The 18,979-nt window shown below is 62.8% G+C and overlaps 1 protein-coding gene across 3 annotated transcripts; it reads right to left on the bottom strand.

Moving 5' to 3' along the window:
- Positions 1-629: 629 nt before the first annotated feature.
- Positions 630-18,482, bottom strand: FAM131C (family with sequence similarity 131 member C). 3 transcript variants are annotated; one of them, XM_084874358.1, is made up of 7 exons: positions 18,284-18,449; positions 10,014-10,114; positions 9,130-9,165; positions 8,788-8,878; positions 2,447-2,629; positions 2,061-2,171; positions 630-1,419 (listed from the first exon to the last, which is right to left on the bottom strand). In XM_084874358.1, exons 1-7 carry the CDS (start codon positions 18,303-18,305, stop codon positions 1,163-1,165), a joined length of 801 nt encoding a protein of 266 aa, XP_084730484.1. In that variant the 5' UTR covers positions 18,306-18,449; the 3' UTR covers positions 630-1,162. The 3 variants fall into 3 exon arrangements, with proteins under 3 accessions (XP_084730484.1, XP_084730485.1, XP_084730483.1); XM_084874359.1 differs by having other exon boundaries at positions 631-1,419; positions 10,014-10,126; positions 18,284-18,482; XM_084874357.1 differs by lacking the exon at positions 18,284-18,449 and having other exon boundaries at positions 638-1,419; positions 10,014-10,424.
- Between the last annotated feature and the right edge of the window lie 497 nt (positions 18,483-18,979).

The raw sequence follows: 18,979 nt of genomic DNA, 5'->3' as shown, positions 1-18,979 counted from the left end.
CGTCTCCGCTCCCAGGGCACTCACTTGGCACCTCAGCTTCCTGCCGTGTGGGCTCTGAGCCAGCTCCTGCGGCTGCTCGTGGTCAGTGGGCAGTACAGGCCTGGGTCCTGGTCTCCCCTCCTCCTCACGCCCCCTCCTGGCAGGGAGATCTGGGGAGAGTGGGCCCCTCATCGAGTGAGTCTTCGGCTGCTCATCCTCACGTATGAGCGGGACCCTGTGGCCCAGCTACCTTCCTCCCAGCCCCGCCGCCTCCTTGGCCTAGCCAGGGCGGCCAGCGCAGGCCCCCGGGGCGGCTCTGCAGAACCTCAGGCCTCTCCTGGGATAGAGGACTCTCCCAGCTGGGGGGCAGCACACTGACCAGCTGTATGTGTGTTGAGGGGCAGGGGCCCTGCCCTGAGTTCCTCCAGACCTGTGGTTCTCAACCTTTCTAATGCCACAGATATTTACATTATTACCATTCAGAACAGCAGCAAAATTACAGTTATGAAGTCGCAACAAAAGTAACGTTATGGTTGGGGGTCGCCACAACGTGAGGAGCTGTATGAAGGCTGAGAACAACTGCCCTCGACCCTCTCGGCCCAGGAGCCCCAAGGACACGGTTTCGCCAGCAGAGACCAGGCCGAGTCCATCCGGGGTGAATCCGCCACTTTAATGTCTTCAGAGAGCTTCCAGGGAGGTGGCTGAGGCTGCAAGGAGGGGGAGCAGGGGCACCGGGGTCAGCGGGCGAGGGACAGACAGACAGACAGTCCAGGGAGACGGGTGTCCTCAGATGACCGCTTAGGAGCAGGTGCTGAGCCACCAGAAGAGGCTGCCCCGCCGCTGACGGGCAGAAGCACAGAGGGAGACGGGAGGGCCCGGCTCTGGGACCAGGCAGGGTCCCCAGGCCCCTCTGCAGGTGGGTCTCCCTGGCCCTTCGAGGTGGTCAGCCTGGGGCCTGCCCTGGTGTCTCTGAGTCCGTGAGCTCGCGGAGGGTGGAAGGGGGAGAGGGACGGTGGCTCCCACTGCGGGCAGGTCCACGGAGGCACGAAGTGGTCCACGGAGTGCCAGCCTCGCCCCCAGCCTCCCCACCCCGTGCCCGCCCCGAAGGGTCGAGAGGCCCAGCCTGACCCCACGTCCTGAGACGCCCGAGCTGCCCGCAGGCGAGGCGGCGGGTCCCGGGGCCTCAGTTATAGAACACCTCGTCCTCCTCCGAGAGGGAGCCGCTGTCCACCGAGGGGAGGGAGCCCTGCAGGCCCCCGGGCAGCCGGGGCCGGTGCTGCTGCTCGGGGCTGGGGGCCTGGGGGGCAGCAGCTGTGACGGGGGGCTCCTCAGGTGAGGGCCAGCCGTCAGGGGAGAGGCCGGGGGAGGAGAAGGCCAGCAGACTGTCATCCTGCGAGGGGCCGCTCAGAAGACTGTCCTGAAGGTAGACGCTGTCCAGGTCTGGAAAACCAACGGGCGGCGGCGGGGGTGAGGGTTAGTCTGGGACCCGCTCCTCAGCCTCCCCTGGGGTGTGAGCGTGGGCAGGAGGCGGAAGACCGGCCTCCAAACCCTGCTTTGTCACTGCCACGCTGTGTGACCTCAGGCCCGTCCCGGAACCTCTCTGAGCCCGTTTCTCCCTGCGGCAGTGCTCGTAGTTAGGAGCAGGCTCTGCTTTGAGTCCTGCGCTCTGAGAACTGGGACGGCCGGTGTTCTCCCTGAGCCTCCGGCCCTCCAGCCAGAGGAGGGTTAATGAGATAACAGGTATGTTGGCTTCACCCAGGACCCAGGCTTGTGGAAGCCCTCAGTAGTGCCCTGGGTTCCAGCACAGAAAGCTCTTAATTCACATTATTTATTATTATTATTATTATTATTATTATTATTATTATTATTACTACTGTTTTCTCCTTGGCCATGGGCAGGGCACCCCTTGGCTATGGGCAGAGCAAGGATCACCAACCCCATTTTTCAGATGAAGAAACTGAGCCCGAGGGGAGAAAGGCTTATCTGAGGTCGCAGTGTTTGGGTGACAGGGCGGCGTGCGGCGCCAGCTCTGCCCCTGTCCTCCGTCCCTGCCCGCCCCCCCCCGTGCCCGCTGCCGGTACCCTGCAGCTGGATGGCTTCCTGGGGGCTGTTCTCGGGGTGCAGCTCCTCGGCGTCCAGCGAGGACCAGGCGCTCAGGGTGGCCTCTGTGATGGCGAACTGCTCAGCGACCCCTGTGGGGACAGCGGGACCCGCTCAGAGAGGGCGCAACAGTGAGGCGTGGGGGGAGGGGGACTGCTTGGATGGCCTGGCACCCACAGCCGGCCGGGGGGAGGGGCTGGGCTGTCCATGCAGGCCCTGTGATCAGAGTGCCCCGGCCACCCCAGGCCACTGCTCTCCCTGGAGACAATGCCCCCGTGGAGACGCTGTGTCCCCTGTGGACCGGAGCCCTGGCCGCGCGGTCCGAGCCCCGCCCCTGACCCCTGACCCCTGACCCCTGACCCCTGACCGGCAGCGAAGCGGGCCTCGCGCAGCTCGTCCGGGAGGCAGCAGTAGTGCTCGTCCTCGGCCGGCGACAGCTCCCAGCCTGCCCGCTGGGCCCGCCAGCCCTTCCACTCGATGAGGTGGGCCACGCGGCCACGCGCCATGGCCGTGGGCTTCGTGATGTGGTCCTTGATGCTCTGCACCACCCCTGGGCATGAGAGCAGCGAGTGACTGTCCTGCTCAGACCCCCCCAGCATCCCTGCCCCCCCCCGCGCAGGCCCATCCGATGCCCTGTACCCCACACCCACCCAATGCCCCGTACCCCACACCCACCCACTGCCTGTACCCCACACCCACCCAATGCCTATACCCCACACCCACCCAATGCCTGTACCCCACACCCACCCAATGCCTGTACCCCACACCCACCCAATGCCTGTACCCCACACCCACCCAATGCCTGTACCCCACACCCACCCAATGCCCTGTACCCCACACCCACCCAATGCCTGTACCCCACACCCACCCAATGCCTGTACCCCACACCCACCCACTGCCTGTACCCCACACCCACCCAATGCCTGTACCCCACACCCACCCAATGCCTGTACCCCACACCCACCCACTGCCTGTACCCCACACCCACCCAATGCCCCGTACCCCACACCCACCCACTGCCTGTACCCCACACCCACCCAATGCCTGTACCCCACACCCACCCAATGCCTGTACCCCACACCCACCCAATGCCTGTACCCCACACCCACCCACTGCCTGTACCCCACACCCACCCAATGCCTGTACCCCACACCCACCCAATGCCTGTACCCCACATCCACCCAATGCCTGTACCCCACACCCACCCACTGCCTGTACCCCACACCCACCCAATGCCTGTACCCCACACCCACCCAATGCCTGTACCCCACACCCACCCAATGCCTGTACCCCACACCCACCCAATGCCTGTACCCCACACCCACCCAATGCCTGTACCCCACACCCACCCAATGCCCTGTACCCCACACCCACCCAATGCCTGTACCCCACACCCACCCAATGCCTGTACCCCACACCCACCCACTGCCTGTACCCCACACCCACCCAATGCCTGTACCCCACACCCACCCAATGCCTGTACCCCACACCCACCCACTGCCCCGTACCCCACATCCACCCACTGCCTGTACCCCACACCCACCCAATGCCTGTACCCCACACCCACGCAATGCCTGTACCCCACACCCACGCAATGCCTGTACCCCACACCCACCCAATGCCTGTACCCCACACCCACCCAATGCCCTGTACCCCACACCCACCCAATGCCTGTACCCCACACCCACCCAATGCCTGTACCCCACACCCACCCAATGCCTGTACCCCACACCCACCCATTGCCCTGTACCCCACACCCACCCAATGCCTGTACCCCACACCCACCCAATGCCTGTACCCCACACCCACCCAATGCCTGTACCCCACACCCACCCAATGCCTGTACCCCACACCCACCCAATGCCTGTACCCCACACCCACCCAATGCCTGTACCCCACTCCCACCCAATGCCTGTACCCCACTCCCACCCAATGCCTGTACCCCACACCCACCCAATGCCTGTACCCCACACCCACCCAATGCCTGTACCCCACACCCACCCAATGCCTGTACCCCACACCCACCCAATGCCTGTACCCCACACCCACCCAATGCCCCGTACCCCACACCCACCCAATGCCCCGTACCCCACACCCACCCAATGCCCCGTACCCCACACCCACCCAATGCCTGTACCCCACACCCACCCAATGCCCTGTACCCCACACCCACCCAATGCCCCGTACCCCACACCCACCCAATGCCTGTACCCCACACCCACCCAATGCCTGTACCCCACACCCACCCAATGCCTGTACCCCACACCCACCCAATGCCTGTACCCCACACCCACCCAATGCCTGTACCCCACACCCACCCAATGCCTCTACCCCACACCCACCCAATGCCTCTACCCCACACCCACCCAATGCCCCGTACCCCACACCCACCCAATGCCCCGTACCTCACACCCACCCAATGCCTGTACCCCACATCCACCCAATGCCTGTACCCCACACCCACCCAATGCCTGTACCCCACACCCACCCAATGCCTGTACCCCACACCCACCCAATGCCTGTACCCCACACCCACCCAATGCCTGTACCCCACACCCACCCAATGCCCCGTACCCCACACCCACCCAATGCCCTGTACCCCACATCCACCCAATGCCTGTACCCCACACCCACCCAATGCCTGTACCCCACACCCACCCAATGCCTGTACCCCACACCCACCCAATGCCCCGTACCCCACACCCACCCAATGCCCTGTACCCCACACCCACCCACTGCCTGTACCCCACACCCACCCAATGCCTGTACCCCACACCCACCCAATGCCTGTACCCCACACCCACCCAATGCCTGTACCCCACACCCACCCAATGCCTGTACCCCACACCCACCCAATGCCTGTACCCCACACCCACCCAATGCCTGTACCCCACACCCACCCAATGCCCTGTACCCCACACCCACCCAATGCCCCGTACCCCACACCCACCCAATGCCCCGTACCCCACATCCACCCAATGCCTGTACCCCACACCCACCCAATGCCTGTACCCCACACCCACCCAATGCCTGTACCCCACACCCACCCAATGCCCTGTACCCCACACCCACCCAATGCCCCGTACCCCACACCCACCCAATGCCTGTACCCCACACCCACCCAATGCCTGTACCCCACACCCACCCAATGCCTGTACCCCACACCCACCCAATGCCTGTACCCCACACCCACCCAATGCCTGTACCCCACACCCACCCAATGCCCCGTACCCCACACCCACCCAATGCCCTGTACCCCACATCCACCCAATGCCTGTACCCCACACCCACCCAATGCCTGTACCCCACACCCACCCAATGCCTGTACCCCACACCCACCCAATGCCCCGTACCCCACACCCACCCAATGCCCTGTACCCCACACCCACCCACTGCCTGTACCCCACACCCACCCAATGCCTGTACCCCACACCCACCCAATGCCCCGTACCCCACATCCACCCAATGCCTGTACCCCACACCCACCCAATGCCTGTACCCCACACCCACCCAATGCCTGTACCCCACACCCACCCAATGCCCTGTACCCCACACCCACCCAATGCCCCGTACCCCACACCCACCCAATGCCTGTACCCCACACCCACCCAATGCCTGTACCCCACACCCACCCAATGCCTGTACCCCACACCCACCCAATGCCTGTACCCCACACCCACCCAATGCCTGTACCCCACACCCACCCAATGCCTGTACCCCACACCCACCCAATGCCTCTACCCCACACCCACCCAATGCCCCGTACCCCACACCCACCCAATGCCCCGTACCTCACACCCACCCAATGCCTGTACCCCACATCCACCCAATGCCTGTACCCCACACCCACCCAATGCCTGTACCCCACACCCACCCAATGCCTGTACCCCACACCCACCCAATGCCTGTACCCCACACCCACCCAATGCCTGTACCCCACACCCACCCAATGCCCCGTACCCCACACCCACCCAATGCCCTGTACCCCACATCCACCCAATGCCTGTACCCCACACCCACCCAATGCCTGTACCCCACACCCACCCAATGCCTGTACCCCACACCCACCCAATGCCCCGTACCCCACACCCACCCAATGCCCTGTACCCCACACCCACCCACTGCCTGTACCCCACACCCACCCAATGCCTGTACCCCACACCCACCCAATGCCTGTACCCCACATCCACCCAATGCCTTGTACCCAACCAATGCTTGGCATCCTCAAAGTGCCATCCTCCACAACGCCATGTACCTACCCGATTCCTATGCCCGGCCAGTGCCGTGCCCTCTCTGCCCACGCCCTCCCGGTGCCCTGCTCCCGGCCAGCGTTCCTGCCCAGCCTCACCACACCCCTCATTCTCTCTCCAGCCAAGGTCAGACCCTCTGCCCAAGATCTGCTCCAGGATCCACTCAAGACGCCCTCCCCCCAGCCCTCCCCTTCCCCAAATAAAGCTCTGAGAGAGCACCCCTGTGCCTGGGCAGTGCCAGCTCTGCAGGGTGAGACCCGTGTGGGGCGCAGCAGGCAGGGAAGGCTTCCTGGAGGAGGGGGACTGGATCGGGGCTTTGAAGGAGGTTGGGTGAGACAGATCCAGGCTGTCTCAGAGAGGAGACGATGGAGGCCCGGAGGAGTCGGGTGTGGCTCCAGGGTTACCAGACTGGGGTGGCAGAGAGGCTGGGGCGCCTGCCAAGGGCCAGACCGGGGACTGAGAGCCAGGCTGAGGGCACCGATGTCCTCCTGAGAGCAGTGGGAGCCACAGCAGGGCGATGGGCAGGAGGGGAGCGGGTTAGACTGGACTTGAGGAAGAGCATCCTAATTATGGGCTGGGGTCCCAGGGTGGAGACGGGGACATTCGGGGCCACTGAAGGGATCCAGCAGGAGACGGGACAAGGGCAGGGCAGACCGGGGCGGGGGATGGGGGCGCTGAGGGGTTCCTAGGAGTAGACATTGGATATGGATGGATGTGGAGCGGACAGGGAGGGTTGTCAAGAATGATTCAGCACATCCTTTAACCAAGGAGGAGAGATCTGGGAATCACCGGCTCCAGGGCCAGGACGTAAAGAGCAGTAACACTTAAGAAAGACAGTATCGCCCTGGCTGGTTTGGCTCGGTGGATGGAGCATCGGCCTGCGGACTGAAGGGTCCCAGGTTCAATTCTGGTCAAGGGCACATGCCCAAGTGGTGGGCTTGATCCCCAGTAGGGGGCGCGCAGGAGGCAGCTGATCAATGGTTCTCTCTCATCACTGACGTTTCTGTGTCTCTCTTCCTCTCCCTTCCTCTGAAGTCAATGAAAATATATTAAAAATAAAAAAAGAAATAAAAGAAAGACAGTATCCACAAAGAAAAGGAGAGGAAAACCACAGGGAGGAGGGAGGGGAGGAGGGAGGGGAAGAGAGAGGGGAGAGCCCTTCCCCAAGGAGGGTGTGTTGGCAGGAGGAGGCTTTGGGAGGAGGTGTCTGAGTGGCCCCTGAAGGGCAGGGAGGTGGAGGGAAGGGTTTCAGGCGGAGGGAACAGCACAGGCTGATACGTCGGGGGGGGGGGGGGGGGAGAGGGAAGGGAGGGCGGGAGGAGGGCAGCAAGGGCCCGGGGGAGCCGGGGAGGCCTGAGGGAGGAGGGACTAAGGAAAGGCTGGCACAAGGTACACTGAGCAGAGTGGTGGCAAGGAGAGCGCTGAGAATGGCCCAGAAGGCTGTGCTGGGAACAGGGCAGGTGCTGGGATGGCCCACTGAGACCCCGTTCCTGGCCTCTGTGCCCACCCCCACTGGCACACCTGCACCCTTCTCTGGAGACTCGCCCTTAGCTATGGCAGCTGCCTCACCCAGCGGTGCCCGAGGGGCGGGCTCCTCCCCAGGGGCAGCCGAGTCAGCCAACCGGCCTAAGTGCCAGACATTCTGCCTGCAGTTCATGCTCCGGGCTCCCGCGGATGGGGCTGCGGGAGGGGAGCCGCCTGCCACCAGGCTTTGCCAGGCTCCTCCCTGCCCCGCCCCGCTGCCCTCACTCCTACAGGCTGCCCTGGAGCAAGTCCCTCCGTAAGCCACTCCACAGCAATCCCATCGGTGACAGGCAGATGACACCCCTGCAGAGCGGGCTGGGAGGCCACACCCGGCACACACCTAAACCTGGGTGGTCCCTGCAGAGCTGCTGGAACCTTGTCTCTGCTCCCTGCAGACCCAGCTCCGGGAGCACAGCTTTTGGAAAATGGTGACTCCACAATCCTTCCGGCTGCAATTCAGCTTTGCCCTCCCCATCCCCCCCGCAAACACACACACACACACACACACACACACACAGATACAAACACACACACACTCACACACACACACTTACACACACACATAGATACAAACACACAGATACAAACACACTCACACTCACACTCATACACACACACACATAGATACAAACACACACACTCACACACACACACATAGATACAAACACACACACACTCACACACACACACTCACACTCACACACACACTCACACACACACACTCACACATACACACACACTCTCACACACACACTCTCACACACACACTCACACTCACACACACACACTCACACACACTCACACACATAGATACAAACACACACACACACTCACACTCAAACACACACACACACACACACACACACACACGCACGCACAGCTAGTGTCAGGTGGCCGTGCAAACTCCCAGGGCAGGGAGGGCAGCGCCGCCTACCCACAAGGGACGAGGTGGCCAGGGCTGCCACGTGGTAGCTGCTGGAGCAGGATCTGGAGTCGGACAGGTAGCCGTTGGTCTGGAAGCATCTCTGCACGGGAGAGGGGGGAGCAGGTGGGCAGAAGTCCCCCCCACTACCACCCCCGTTACCCACCTCCCCAGGCTGCGGAGCGGTGGGCAGGGCCAGGGCGATCCTGCCAACACCCACAGGACCCTCCACCCCACCATTTTCCCCGCCCTCCCCTCCCCCCGCCCCAGGGCCGGCAGAACCAAATGCCCACGCTGGGCCCGTGGAAGGAGGGCGATGGCTAGACTGGGGGGCGGGGGAGCGAGTGCACTGACCTGCCAAGGATCCCAACAGAAATCCATCTGTTTGTCCTAAAATAAAAGGAGGAAGAGGATCAGGAGGGCCTGGCACGGTGCCGGCAGGTGCCAGGCATCCTAGAGCTCAGGACGGGATGTGGGTCACCTCTGGCTCCCTGAGGTGGTGGTGGGGGGTCTGCTTGCTCCTGGGTCGTGCCCTGCTGCCTCCTGGCACGCAGAGGAAGAAGTGTGCGTGTGTGTTTGGGGGGGGGGGGGAGGCAGTTGGTGCAGGGGTGGATCAGACCTGGGTTCGAGTTCTGGCTCCGCCCCTTAGCCTGGGCATCCTCAGACTAATGGCATAACATCTCAGAACCTCAGTTCCTTCACCTGCTAAACGGGACGATGCCATGTACCCCTCGGTCCCGGGGGAAGCAGAAGTGAGATCACGGGCACACCATGCCTAGCACAGTGCCTAGCATGTGACACGTGCTCCAAAAAAACAACAAAGAGGTCATTGTGTCCATGGGTATGTTCAAGGTCATGACCTCTGGGGCAAGGGCAGAGATGATGCACCAGGATGTGAGGCCCCTCCCGAGATCTAAGAATCCCACTCCCTCTGTTCTCCTGTGCGGGCTGCTGAGGTGCCTGGTCTGGTGATGCAACTTGTATTTGCAGGGCTGAGCTAATGGGGGCTGGAGGGGGTGGGGGAGTGTGGGTGAGGGGGTAGGAAGCCCTTTTGGGTGGGGCTCTCTTTTCTAAATAAGCCTGGTCCAGTTCCCGAAATTTTCTAAATTGACCCCTGAGAGGACGAGGAGCCACATGTGGCCGGGAGTGGGGAGCTCCCTGTTCGCAGGGAACAGCCCGGGGACCAGGGGGGGAGACGGGGGGGGGGGGGGGGGCGGGGTGCCACGTGACCAGCTTACCTTGCCGGTGACATAGTCCGGGATGAAGGCGGGCGGGCGGCTGGCGGGCAGTGGGCTCAGGGGGCCTGCGCCCGGGGGCATGGGGCAATCCTTGGGGACACCTGTGAAGAGATCTGGAAATAAGAGCGACAGGAGTGTCCTCCCAGAGGCCCGGCCAGGCCGGCCCTGAGAGGCGGGTGTGACTTTGTTAGCACCGTCATCGTTTTGTAGAAAACAGACCCGGAGCCGCGGCAGCCGGAGCCTGGCTGGTACCCGTGGTGGGAATTCCTGGCCCATCCGCTTGTGACTCCATTTCCCCTCATTCTACACCCACACGCTGGCATCTTCTGGCCGCCAGGAGACCTCCAATTCAGGTGCCAACTTCCACCGGCCCCCACGGCCTACTTCTCTCCTGCACAGCCTCTGAGCTCTTCGTCAACGATGCCCTTGACCCTTGACCCTCAACCCTCTGCCCTGCTCCTGTCCCTGCTCTGTGCCTGCTCTTCCTCTGACAGGACTCTGCCAGGGGTCCCCCCACACGTCTCTAATCACCTCACCCGCCTTTCCTCCTCCAATCTCCGTCCCTGGCACCCACCTCCATCTCCGTGGCCGCCTGGGGTCCTCTGTCCTGTCTCTCCAGTCCTTCCCCCCATTCCTCGCTGAGATCCAGAGCCTTCGAAAAGCATCACCCTCTCTCTTCACCTGGAAGCCCTGCCTGCATTGATGCTCACACCATCCACCACCTGCCTTTCCCGCCTGTGACAGACCTGTCCCCGATCCCCCTCCCCCCGGGGCTCTGCTCTCTCTCCGGGATGGTTGTGTCTCCCACTCCATCGAACTGGTCCACCCGTGTGGCACCTGCTTGATGCTCAGGGACTCGGGCCGGCGTTCCGACTCCTCACCCAGGCCCTCACCGGGGCGCCCCCTGCATCCTAGCAGCCCAAGCACTCCCATCCCTTAAAGACCTCCTTAGAGCGGCTTCCCTCCAGCGCCTGCCCTCCCGCCTCCCCAAGCACTGTCCACCCCCACTTCCGGCCTCCCGTGTTCCCTCCCCCCTGCCAAGCAGCTTCCCATGGGTGGCCCCCCGCCAAGCTCAGCAGTGGCTTCTCACTGGCCTCTAGGGGCACCCAGGACAGTCCATCCTTCCTCCCTCAGAGCCGCACCCTCCTCCTGGCTCCCTCCACCTCCCGGGCGGCTCCTCTCAGTCCTTCCCTGCTCCGCCACAGCCCGGGCTCCATCCCGGGCCTTTCTGGCTCAGGGGGTGTGGCTGAGCCACATCTACACATCCTAACAGGATTGCTTGAGTTCCTAACAGGACTCCCAGGTCCCTGCCTGGGTGCCCAACGGCACCGCAAGCAAACCAGGGCAAAGCAGGAGCCGCAGACCCCCGTTCCTCTTTCTCCACAATTTCAGAAAATGACGCAGCCTCCTCCCAGCTGAACCAACACGAAATCTCCAGGGGCACGGAGTCCAGCCCTCCCTGTGCCCTGCCCCCAACCCGCCTCAGCAACCACCTCCAGGAGGTGTGTCGGGGCTGGGAGGCATCAGGCAGCCCCAGAGGCTGTGGTTCTGATGCTTGCACAGGTGCGGACAGGCGGAAGGGGTAGGCCTAGAGCCGGCTGGGGGCCCTTTCCTCTGCCCAGGGCCACTGGGATGTTTGTAACATCAACGCGAGGACCATCCAAAACCACCAGCTTAAAATCCAGCCTGCCATATCTGGTCAAACACTGAATGAACTCACCCCTGAGGCCTTGCTAGGGCCAGGCCGTGGGCTGGATGTTCCCCTCCCCTGCCTAGGAGATAGTGTGGGTGCTCCAGCCGCCCCCCAGATCCTTCTGGATCTCTCTGCCTGGTTGTGGGGTTGTGCACCTACATGCTGACATCCCCCCCATGTGCTTTGCTTCCCAGGGGGACACCTGTTGCTCCTTCCAGGTGGGCTGCCCTCAGGCGACGGGAGCTGAAACGATCTGAGAATTGATGCCTTCCCCACCCCCACCTGAGTGGCCCTTCGCCAGTGACCGGAAGTGCAGATCCCAGCACCTTTGTTTGGGCTCAGAATGAGGTCACGCCCTGCAGGATGACAGACACCCTTTCCCGGCTCCGGGTCCTCTGTCCTGACAGACACCCCTTCCCGGCTTCTGTCCTCTGTGTCTCGGCTGTACCCAGATCCCCGGGCCAGGGCCTGCTCCAGAGACAGCTGCGGGGGCTCCGGTGCCGCACTGCCCGGTTCAAATCCCAGGCCTGCCCTTTTCCACCTGTGGGGCCTTGAGCCGCTGTTTTCCTCATCCGTGAAATGGGCAGCTGAGGGAGCTTGTTCTGGAGAAACTGTCTACGAGGATCCCAAATGGATAACGAAGAGGCACGAGGGGCTGGCGATCTGAAGAAAGCCGCAGCGGGCGGGGAACACGGACACCCTCTGCGAGGGCACGACGCAGGCTCTGCTGCCCCTGCCTCCACACCCTCTCGCTCTGGCCGCCTATGAAACGAGGGAGGGGCTCCCAGACACCCGCAGAAACTTGGGATACTTGCGGAAGAGAGGCCAGCCCGGCCAGCGTGGCTCAGTGTCAATCTATGAACCAGGAGGTCATGGTTCGATTCCCAATCGGAGCATATGCTCAGGGTGCGGGCTCAACCCCCAATGGGGGGTGTGCAGGAGGCAGCTGATCAATGATTCTCTCTCATCGATGTTTCTCTCTCTTTCTTTCTCTCTCTCCCTCTCCCTTCCTCTCTGAAATCAATAAAAGTATACTTAAAAAAAAAACCAAACACACAAAGGAGCCCCAACAGGTTTGGCTCAGTGGATAGAGCGCAGGCTTGCAGACTCAAGGGTCCCAGGTTCGATTCAGTCAAGGGCATGTACGTTGGTTGCAAGCACATTCCCTGTAGGGGATATGCAGGAGGCAGCTGATTGATGTTTCTCTCTCATCCATGTTTCTAACTCTCCCTTCCTCTCTGTAAAAAATCAATAAAATATATTTTTAAAAAACACACACAAGCCGAGACCGGTTTGGCTCAATGGATAGAGCGTCGGCTTGGGGACTAAAGGGACCCGGGTTTGATTCCGGTCAAGGGCATGTACCTTGGTTGCGCGCATATCCCCAGTGGGGGGGGGGGGGGTGTAAGAGGCAGCTGATCGATGACTCTCTCTCATCGATGTTTCTAGCTCTCTATCTCTCTCCCTTCCTCTCTGTACAAAATCAATAAAATATATATTTTTAAAAACACACACACACAAACAAAGGAGAGGCCAGCTTCTCACCCTCCCCTCCACTCCCTCACCCCGCTGGATGTCCGCATAACTGGGAGGGAGGGCTGCAGTGGGGCTGGGCCGGGCTGAATATGGTAACTTCCTGTGTGTGTATGAGGTCATGATGCAAAATATGTCTATTCTTACGGGTTCCCGTCACAAAGGTTAGGAAGTGACCTGCTTAAGGCTCCGGAGAGCACAAGCGGCTGCCAAGTGCAGTTCAAGGTGGCACTGGCTCCAGGCTGCCCGGGACTCTGAAAGGGGCGGGACAGTTCTAGGGCCCCTGGCCATCGCCTGAGCCACAGACACGGGAGCAGGAGGGCTGAGCACAGAGGAAGCTGGGAGGAGACGGCCAAGGCCTGGAGGAGACAAGACTTGAACAAGGTCATTCGTCAGGGAGGTGGTGGTGACGCGGAGGGCTCCGCCCAGCCTCTCCCCGCCTTCCTGCCCCCACCTCAGGCGAGGGGCGGCGCCTCTTGCCAAGGCTGCCATCTCCCCCTGAGGACTTTGGCCCCATGAGGGCCCAGGCTGGTTGCCATGGAGACATCAAGTAATGAACCAGCCCAGGGTGAAATCACAGGCTGCTCATGGCCCAGCTGGGACCACGGCCACGTCACCGCTGGCAACTGGAAAAACACAGCATTTCATGGGGGTGGGGGCTGGGGCTCTGCCTGAGGGGCCCCCAGCCACAGTTCTCGTGGGCATCTCTCTCTCCCAAGGGAGCGGGGGGGGGGGGGGGGGGGAGGGGAATGACACCTCCTTCCTTTCTCAGTCCACACCCTAGTCCCCTGACCTCCAGCTCTGAGGCCCCTCCTCAGGCCTGCTTCCTCCCCTACCTCCCCTGGCCATAGAAGCGACAGGCCTCTGGTTTCCATGGTAACGTGGAGGGGACCATTTTGATCCTCCAAGGAGAGGGGTGTCATGCAGCTGTCTCCTTCAGAGGACGAGTCGAGCCTCTGCTCACTCAGGGTGCTTCCTGCCTCCCCACACCAGCACTTCGTCTGCTTCAGAGTCCAACCACCCAGCCGGTTCCTCCTGCTGTCTGACCTAAACCTCTCCTGCTGCAGCGCCCCCGGCCTGGGCTTCTCCGCTTGTTTCTGTGCTGAGTGCGCACCGTAACCACCCGGACTCCTCACACCTGCTTCCGAGTCGTCCAGCCCCATTAGCTGCTCGTTGGCACTCTGTGTCCGTGTCCCAGCCCATTCATCATCCTGGCTGCCGTCCGCCCCACCACCGAGGGAGGGCAGGAGGGCCCCTGGTGAGCCCTGCTCCTTCCCAGAAGCCCAGAGAGGGTGAACCTCTTCTTGAAACCACACAGTAACTGGGCCGTGTGCAAAGCCCCTGGGGAAGCCCCTCCCGGGGCAGCCACTGGCTTCCCCTCTGAGCTGCTTGGGATCCCGGCAGCCCCTCCCCAGGTGTGCCCAGCCCGGCTGCCCTGTGCCAGGCTCTGGCCTTGGCTCCGAAGAGAACACAGTGGGCAAGGCATTTCGTTCACAGCGTCTGCCCTGGGTTTACGTCCCAGCTCTTCCGTGCCAGCTCCAGGGCCGTGGGCTTATGGCACAGCCTCTGTGAGCCTCGGGGTTCTCGTCTGTGAAATGGGAACACTGACCCCTCTGGAAAGGGTGAGGATGGGGCACCGCCCACGGACACACTCTACAAAGGACACCTGCTCTGTCTCCCCGCCCGCCCTTCCCCCTGCCCCCGCCCCAGACCTCACATCCTCTGTCTGGACCAGGAACAGATCTCGGTCGCCACCACGTCTCTGGTCCTGCCCCCAGGGCTGAAGTTTGCCTTGGGGGCTCTGCAGAGGGAGGCCACCCAAGGTGAGCCCTCGGCCTCTCTGCTGGTGAGTCACTGCATGGCAGCAGGCCATCCTCCAAGCTGGCAGAGGCTCAGCCGTGAGTACACAGAATGTCCCCCATTCCCCAGGACACTTACTTACAGGTCACCGGGGCCACCGGGGTAGCTTTATCAGTGGCTGGTGCGGCGCAGAGCTGCCGAAGGGGTTCCTTTCCATGCCCAGCCAAGAGCCAACAGGCTCCTCTCCAGGACCCTCTAGACACCCCAGTTCCTTTCTTCTTCCGCGAACATATGTGCCAGGTACTGGTCCCAGTGCCTGACATGAGTTAAGCCATTTAATCCTCTCCCAGCAACCACAGGACATCAATACCGCTACCATTCCACGTTAGAGATGAGAACCCTGAGATGCACATACCAAGTTAGTGACTGCTGAGGTACAGAGCTAGTGTCGGTGGACCTAGGCTGGCCGGCCCGAAGTCCGCACCCCTGACCTGTCACTACTGCCTGGTGCTGAGGGGGGCGGCTGTCCCAGGTGCAGCCTGTGCCTGGGGTTTAGGGTTTGACTGGGGCGGTCTGAGCACGAGGCTCCTATGCCCGGCCTGGCTCCAGGCTGCACATCTGGCTCAAGGAAGGGCTTGGAGTTGGAGGGCTGCTGTGAGCAGTTGGCGCAGGTGTGGGACCCAGGCTCTAGGGCACATGTGTCAAACACACGGCCCGCGGGCCAAATCCAGCCCGCCAGGCCTTGCAATGTGGCCTGCACCGCGCTGTCATCACTGCACTCCGCTGTCAGTTTATGACATTGTCAGTTTATGACTGTTCAGTAAACCATTCGGCCCGCGATTTAGGCTGGATTTTAGATTTTGGCCCCTTCTCTGATTGAGTTCGACACCCCTAGGGCACCGAAGCCCCTGGAAGCAGGGCAGGTGCCGGCCCAGGACGGAGGACTGGCGGTGTGGTGCAGAGCAAAGGGCCCAGGCTCTGGAGCCAGCCGGTCTGGATTCAAGTCCTGCCTCTGCCTCTGCTATTTTTTTTTCTTTTAAAAAAAATATATATATTTTACTGATTTTTTTACAGAGAGGAAGTGAGAGGGATAGAGAGTTAGAAACATCAATGAGAGAGAAACATCAATCAGCTGCCTCCTGCACACCCCCTACTGGGAATATGGCCGCAACCAACGTACATGCCCTTGACCTGATTCGAACCTGGGACCCTTGAGTCCGTAGGCTGACGCTCTATCCACTGAGCAACACCAGTTTCGGCATGCCTCTGCTATTTCTTATACGCAGCCTCTGGGCCTGTCACTCAACTCCTCTCTGCTCAGTTTTCCCATCTGTAAAGTGGGAGCATGTGCCCCTAAAAAGTGTGTTGGGCCTGAAAGATCCCAGCCGGTACTTGGTACGCTGTAAGCACTCGGCATCAGTGACAAGTAGAGGGTACACGGCCTCCAGGCAGTGGCTTTGCCACCCAGCGTCTCCGGGGCGATGGCTGAGGGTCCCCACCCGCTGTGGGAGGACCTGGGCCCCGTCCTGACGCTGCGTTGAGTGACCTTGGCAGGTGTCCCTTCTTCCCTGGCCTCTGAAGTGTGCTCAGCTGGTCTGCAGCTCAGAGCAAGTCCCCAGCTTCTGGCCTGGGGTGGCCAAGTGGTGGGGAGGGGACAGTCACCAAGGAAAACACCAGATCCCAGGTCTCCCAACCCCCAGAGACCACCCAGAGCCGGGGTTTCTGGAGAAACATGGAGACCCCGTCATTCCTAAAGCATCCTAAGCACTCCTCCCTCTTAACACCACCTTCTGGCCGGACAGCGTGGCTCAGTGGTTGAGCATCGACCTATGAACCAGGAGGTCACGGCTGATTCCTGGTTGGGGCTCAATCCCCAGGGTGGGACGTGCAGAAGGCAGCGGATCAATGGTTCTCTCTCATCATTGATATTTCTCTCTCTCTCTCTCTCTCTCTCTCTCTCTCTCTCTCCTGCTCCCTTCCTCACTGAAATCAATAAAAATAAATTTCAAAATAAAAAAACGTCTTCCCGCTTTGGCCAGGCTGTAAGTGCTGTGCTTGTCGACAGCGGATGCGCATGTGTGCACCGTGCCTGGCGCACAGTAGGTGTCATGCTCGTATCAGCTTAATGATGAAGTGAATGACCCTCACACAGCCCAACCCCCACCAGGACCCAGCCCGACACCCTCCTGAGACGTCCTGAGCCACCTATCTGGACGTCCCACGTGGGCCGGTGAGCAGAGCCCCTGGGAGGCCACGGGATGAAGGCAGAGTGCTGTGTCCCCCAGACAAGGACAAGGCCCCCCTCCAGGGCCTGCCCAGCCCCTCCCCAGGCCCTGTTGACCCCTCTGCACCTGAAAAGGCTACTGGGGGTGATGCCCGGGTGGCAGCCCACGGCCCTGTGGGTGGGGTCAGTGGGTCTGGCCAGTCACCTCCACCCCAGCCCCGCCCCCTGCCACTGCCGGTGAAGACCCGTGGTGGGCGAATGGCCGGTAAACCTCTCCTGAAGGCTGCCCGGCAGCTGCTGGAAAGCTGGTGGCAGGGAGGGTTCCAGAGGCCACCATGCCACCCTCCAGGGAAGCACACGCCCACTCCTGGTGCCCCTCGGGGAGCAGGGGCGAGGCCAGGTGGGGAGCCAGGGTGCCCGCTCAGGGTGGCCCTAAAGCTCAGAGACAGAGACAGGCCCAGGGGCTCCATCCGCTGCCTCTGTCCCTTCCCGTCCCCTGACCAAGGCTGGAGGTGGGGGTGAGGACAGAACCTCCTCCATAACCTGTTCACCTCATCACCCCTGGATGCCTGCGGGGTGCAGGGACCCTGGGCAGGGGCGTGGGGAAGGGGGCAGACAGGGGTGTTGAGTCAGTAGGGCCTGTGTCTTGGGGGTGGATGGGAGGGAGGGTGTTTGGTGCCCCCGGCCCGGCCCCCGAAGCCCCTCCAGCAGAGCCGGGAGCACCAGAAGCCGCCTGCCCCGCCCAGGCACCAGCAGGGGGTGTGTGGCTGCTGGGAAGGAAGCCGCCCGGCGGCCGGCCACCTGCCGGGTGTGGGTCCAGCGGGGCTGGGGCTCGGGGACCTCCCTGCGCGCTCTCCGTGCTGCACCCCATCCTCCCACGCCCCGGCCCCGGGGGTGCGGGGGGCGATCTCCTGGGGCTCGGAAGGCCGGGATGGGGATGCAGCTGGTCGGGATGTTTCCCCGGAGCCGCCTCCGGGGCGCGGGGCCCGGACCCCCAACCCCCAAGCCGCGGCCGCTCACCTCGCGACACGCAGGAGCCCATCACGGGGCCGCGGGGCCGGGCCGCTGCGCCTCGGGAGCGTCGGGCCGCCGGGCGCTCATGTCTCCGCGGCCGGGGCTCAGGCGGCGCGGGCGGCGCGGAGGGGCCGGGCTCTGCGGGCTCCGCCGCCTCCCGCCGGGTCGTCCCGCCGCCGCCGCCTCCACAGCCTCCACCGCCTCCTGCGCCCCGCCGCCGCCGCCGCCACCCGCGCCCGCTCCGCCCGCTCCGCCCGCTCCGCCCGCTCCGCCCGCACCGCCCGCACCGCCCGCACCGCCCGCACCGCCCGCACCGCGTTGGGGGCGGGACCGTGCCTCTCGCCCCTCCCCCCGCCCCGCCCCGCGCACCTGTTGCCGCCGCCGGGCTGGGGCTGGGGCTGGGGGCGGGCGGGAGGGGGTGGGGTGGGGAATGTGGGGCGCACGGGCGGGGGCACAGGGGGTCCTCCCCTCGCTCCGCCCGGTGACCCCGCTGAAGGTCAGGGAGGGGCGTGGGGCGGGGATCGCCGGCCTCCGGGCACAGCACAGCCATGTCCATCCGGCTGTCAGACCGGCCTGAGCGCAGGGACCGCAGCTCCGGGACAGGCCGTCCGAAGGGGAGAAAGGGGCTCAGGCTCACCCACCGCCGTCAGACAGAGGCCTGGCCTGAGGCCCCTTAGCGCGAGGGGTGCGGGCTAGGGTGGA

The sequence above is a fragment of the Pipistrellus hanaki genome (assembly GCF_964339955.1).
Source record: "Pipistrellus hanaki genome assembly, chromosome: 2".
NCBI lineage: Eukaryota > Metazoa > Chordata > Mammalia > Chiroptera > Vespertilionidae > Pipistrellus > Pipistrellus hanaki.
Note: the sequence above shows the minus strand (reverse complement) of the source record. Positions and strands in the feature narration are given on the sequence as shown.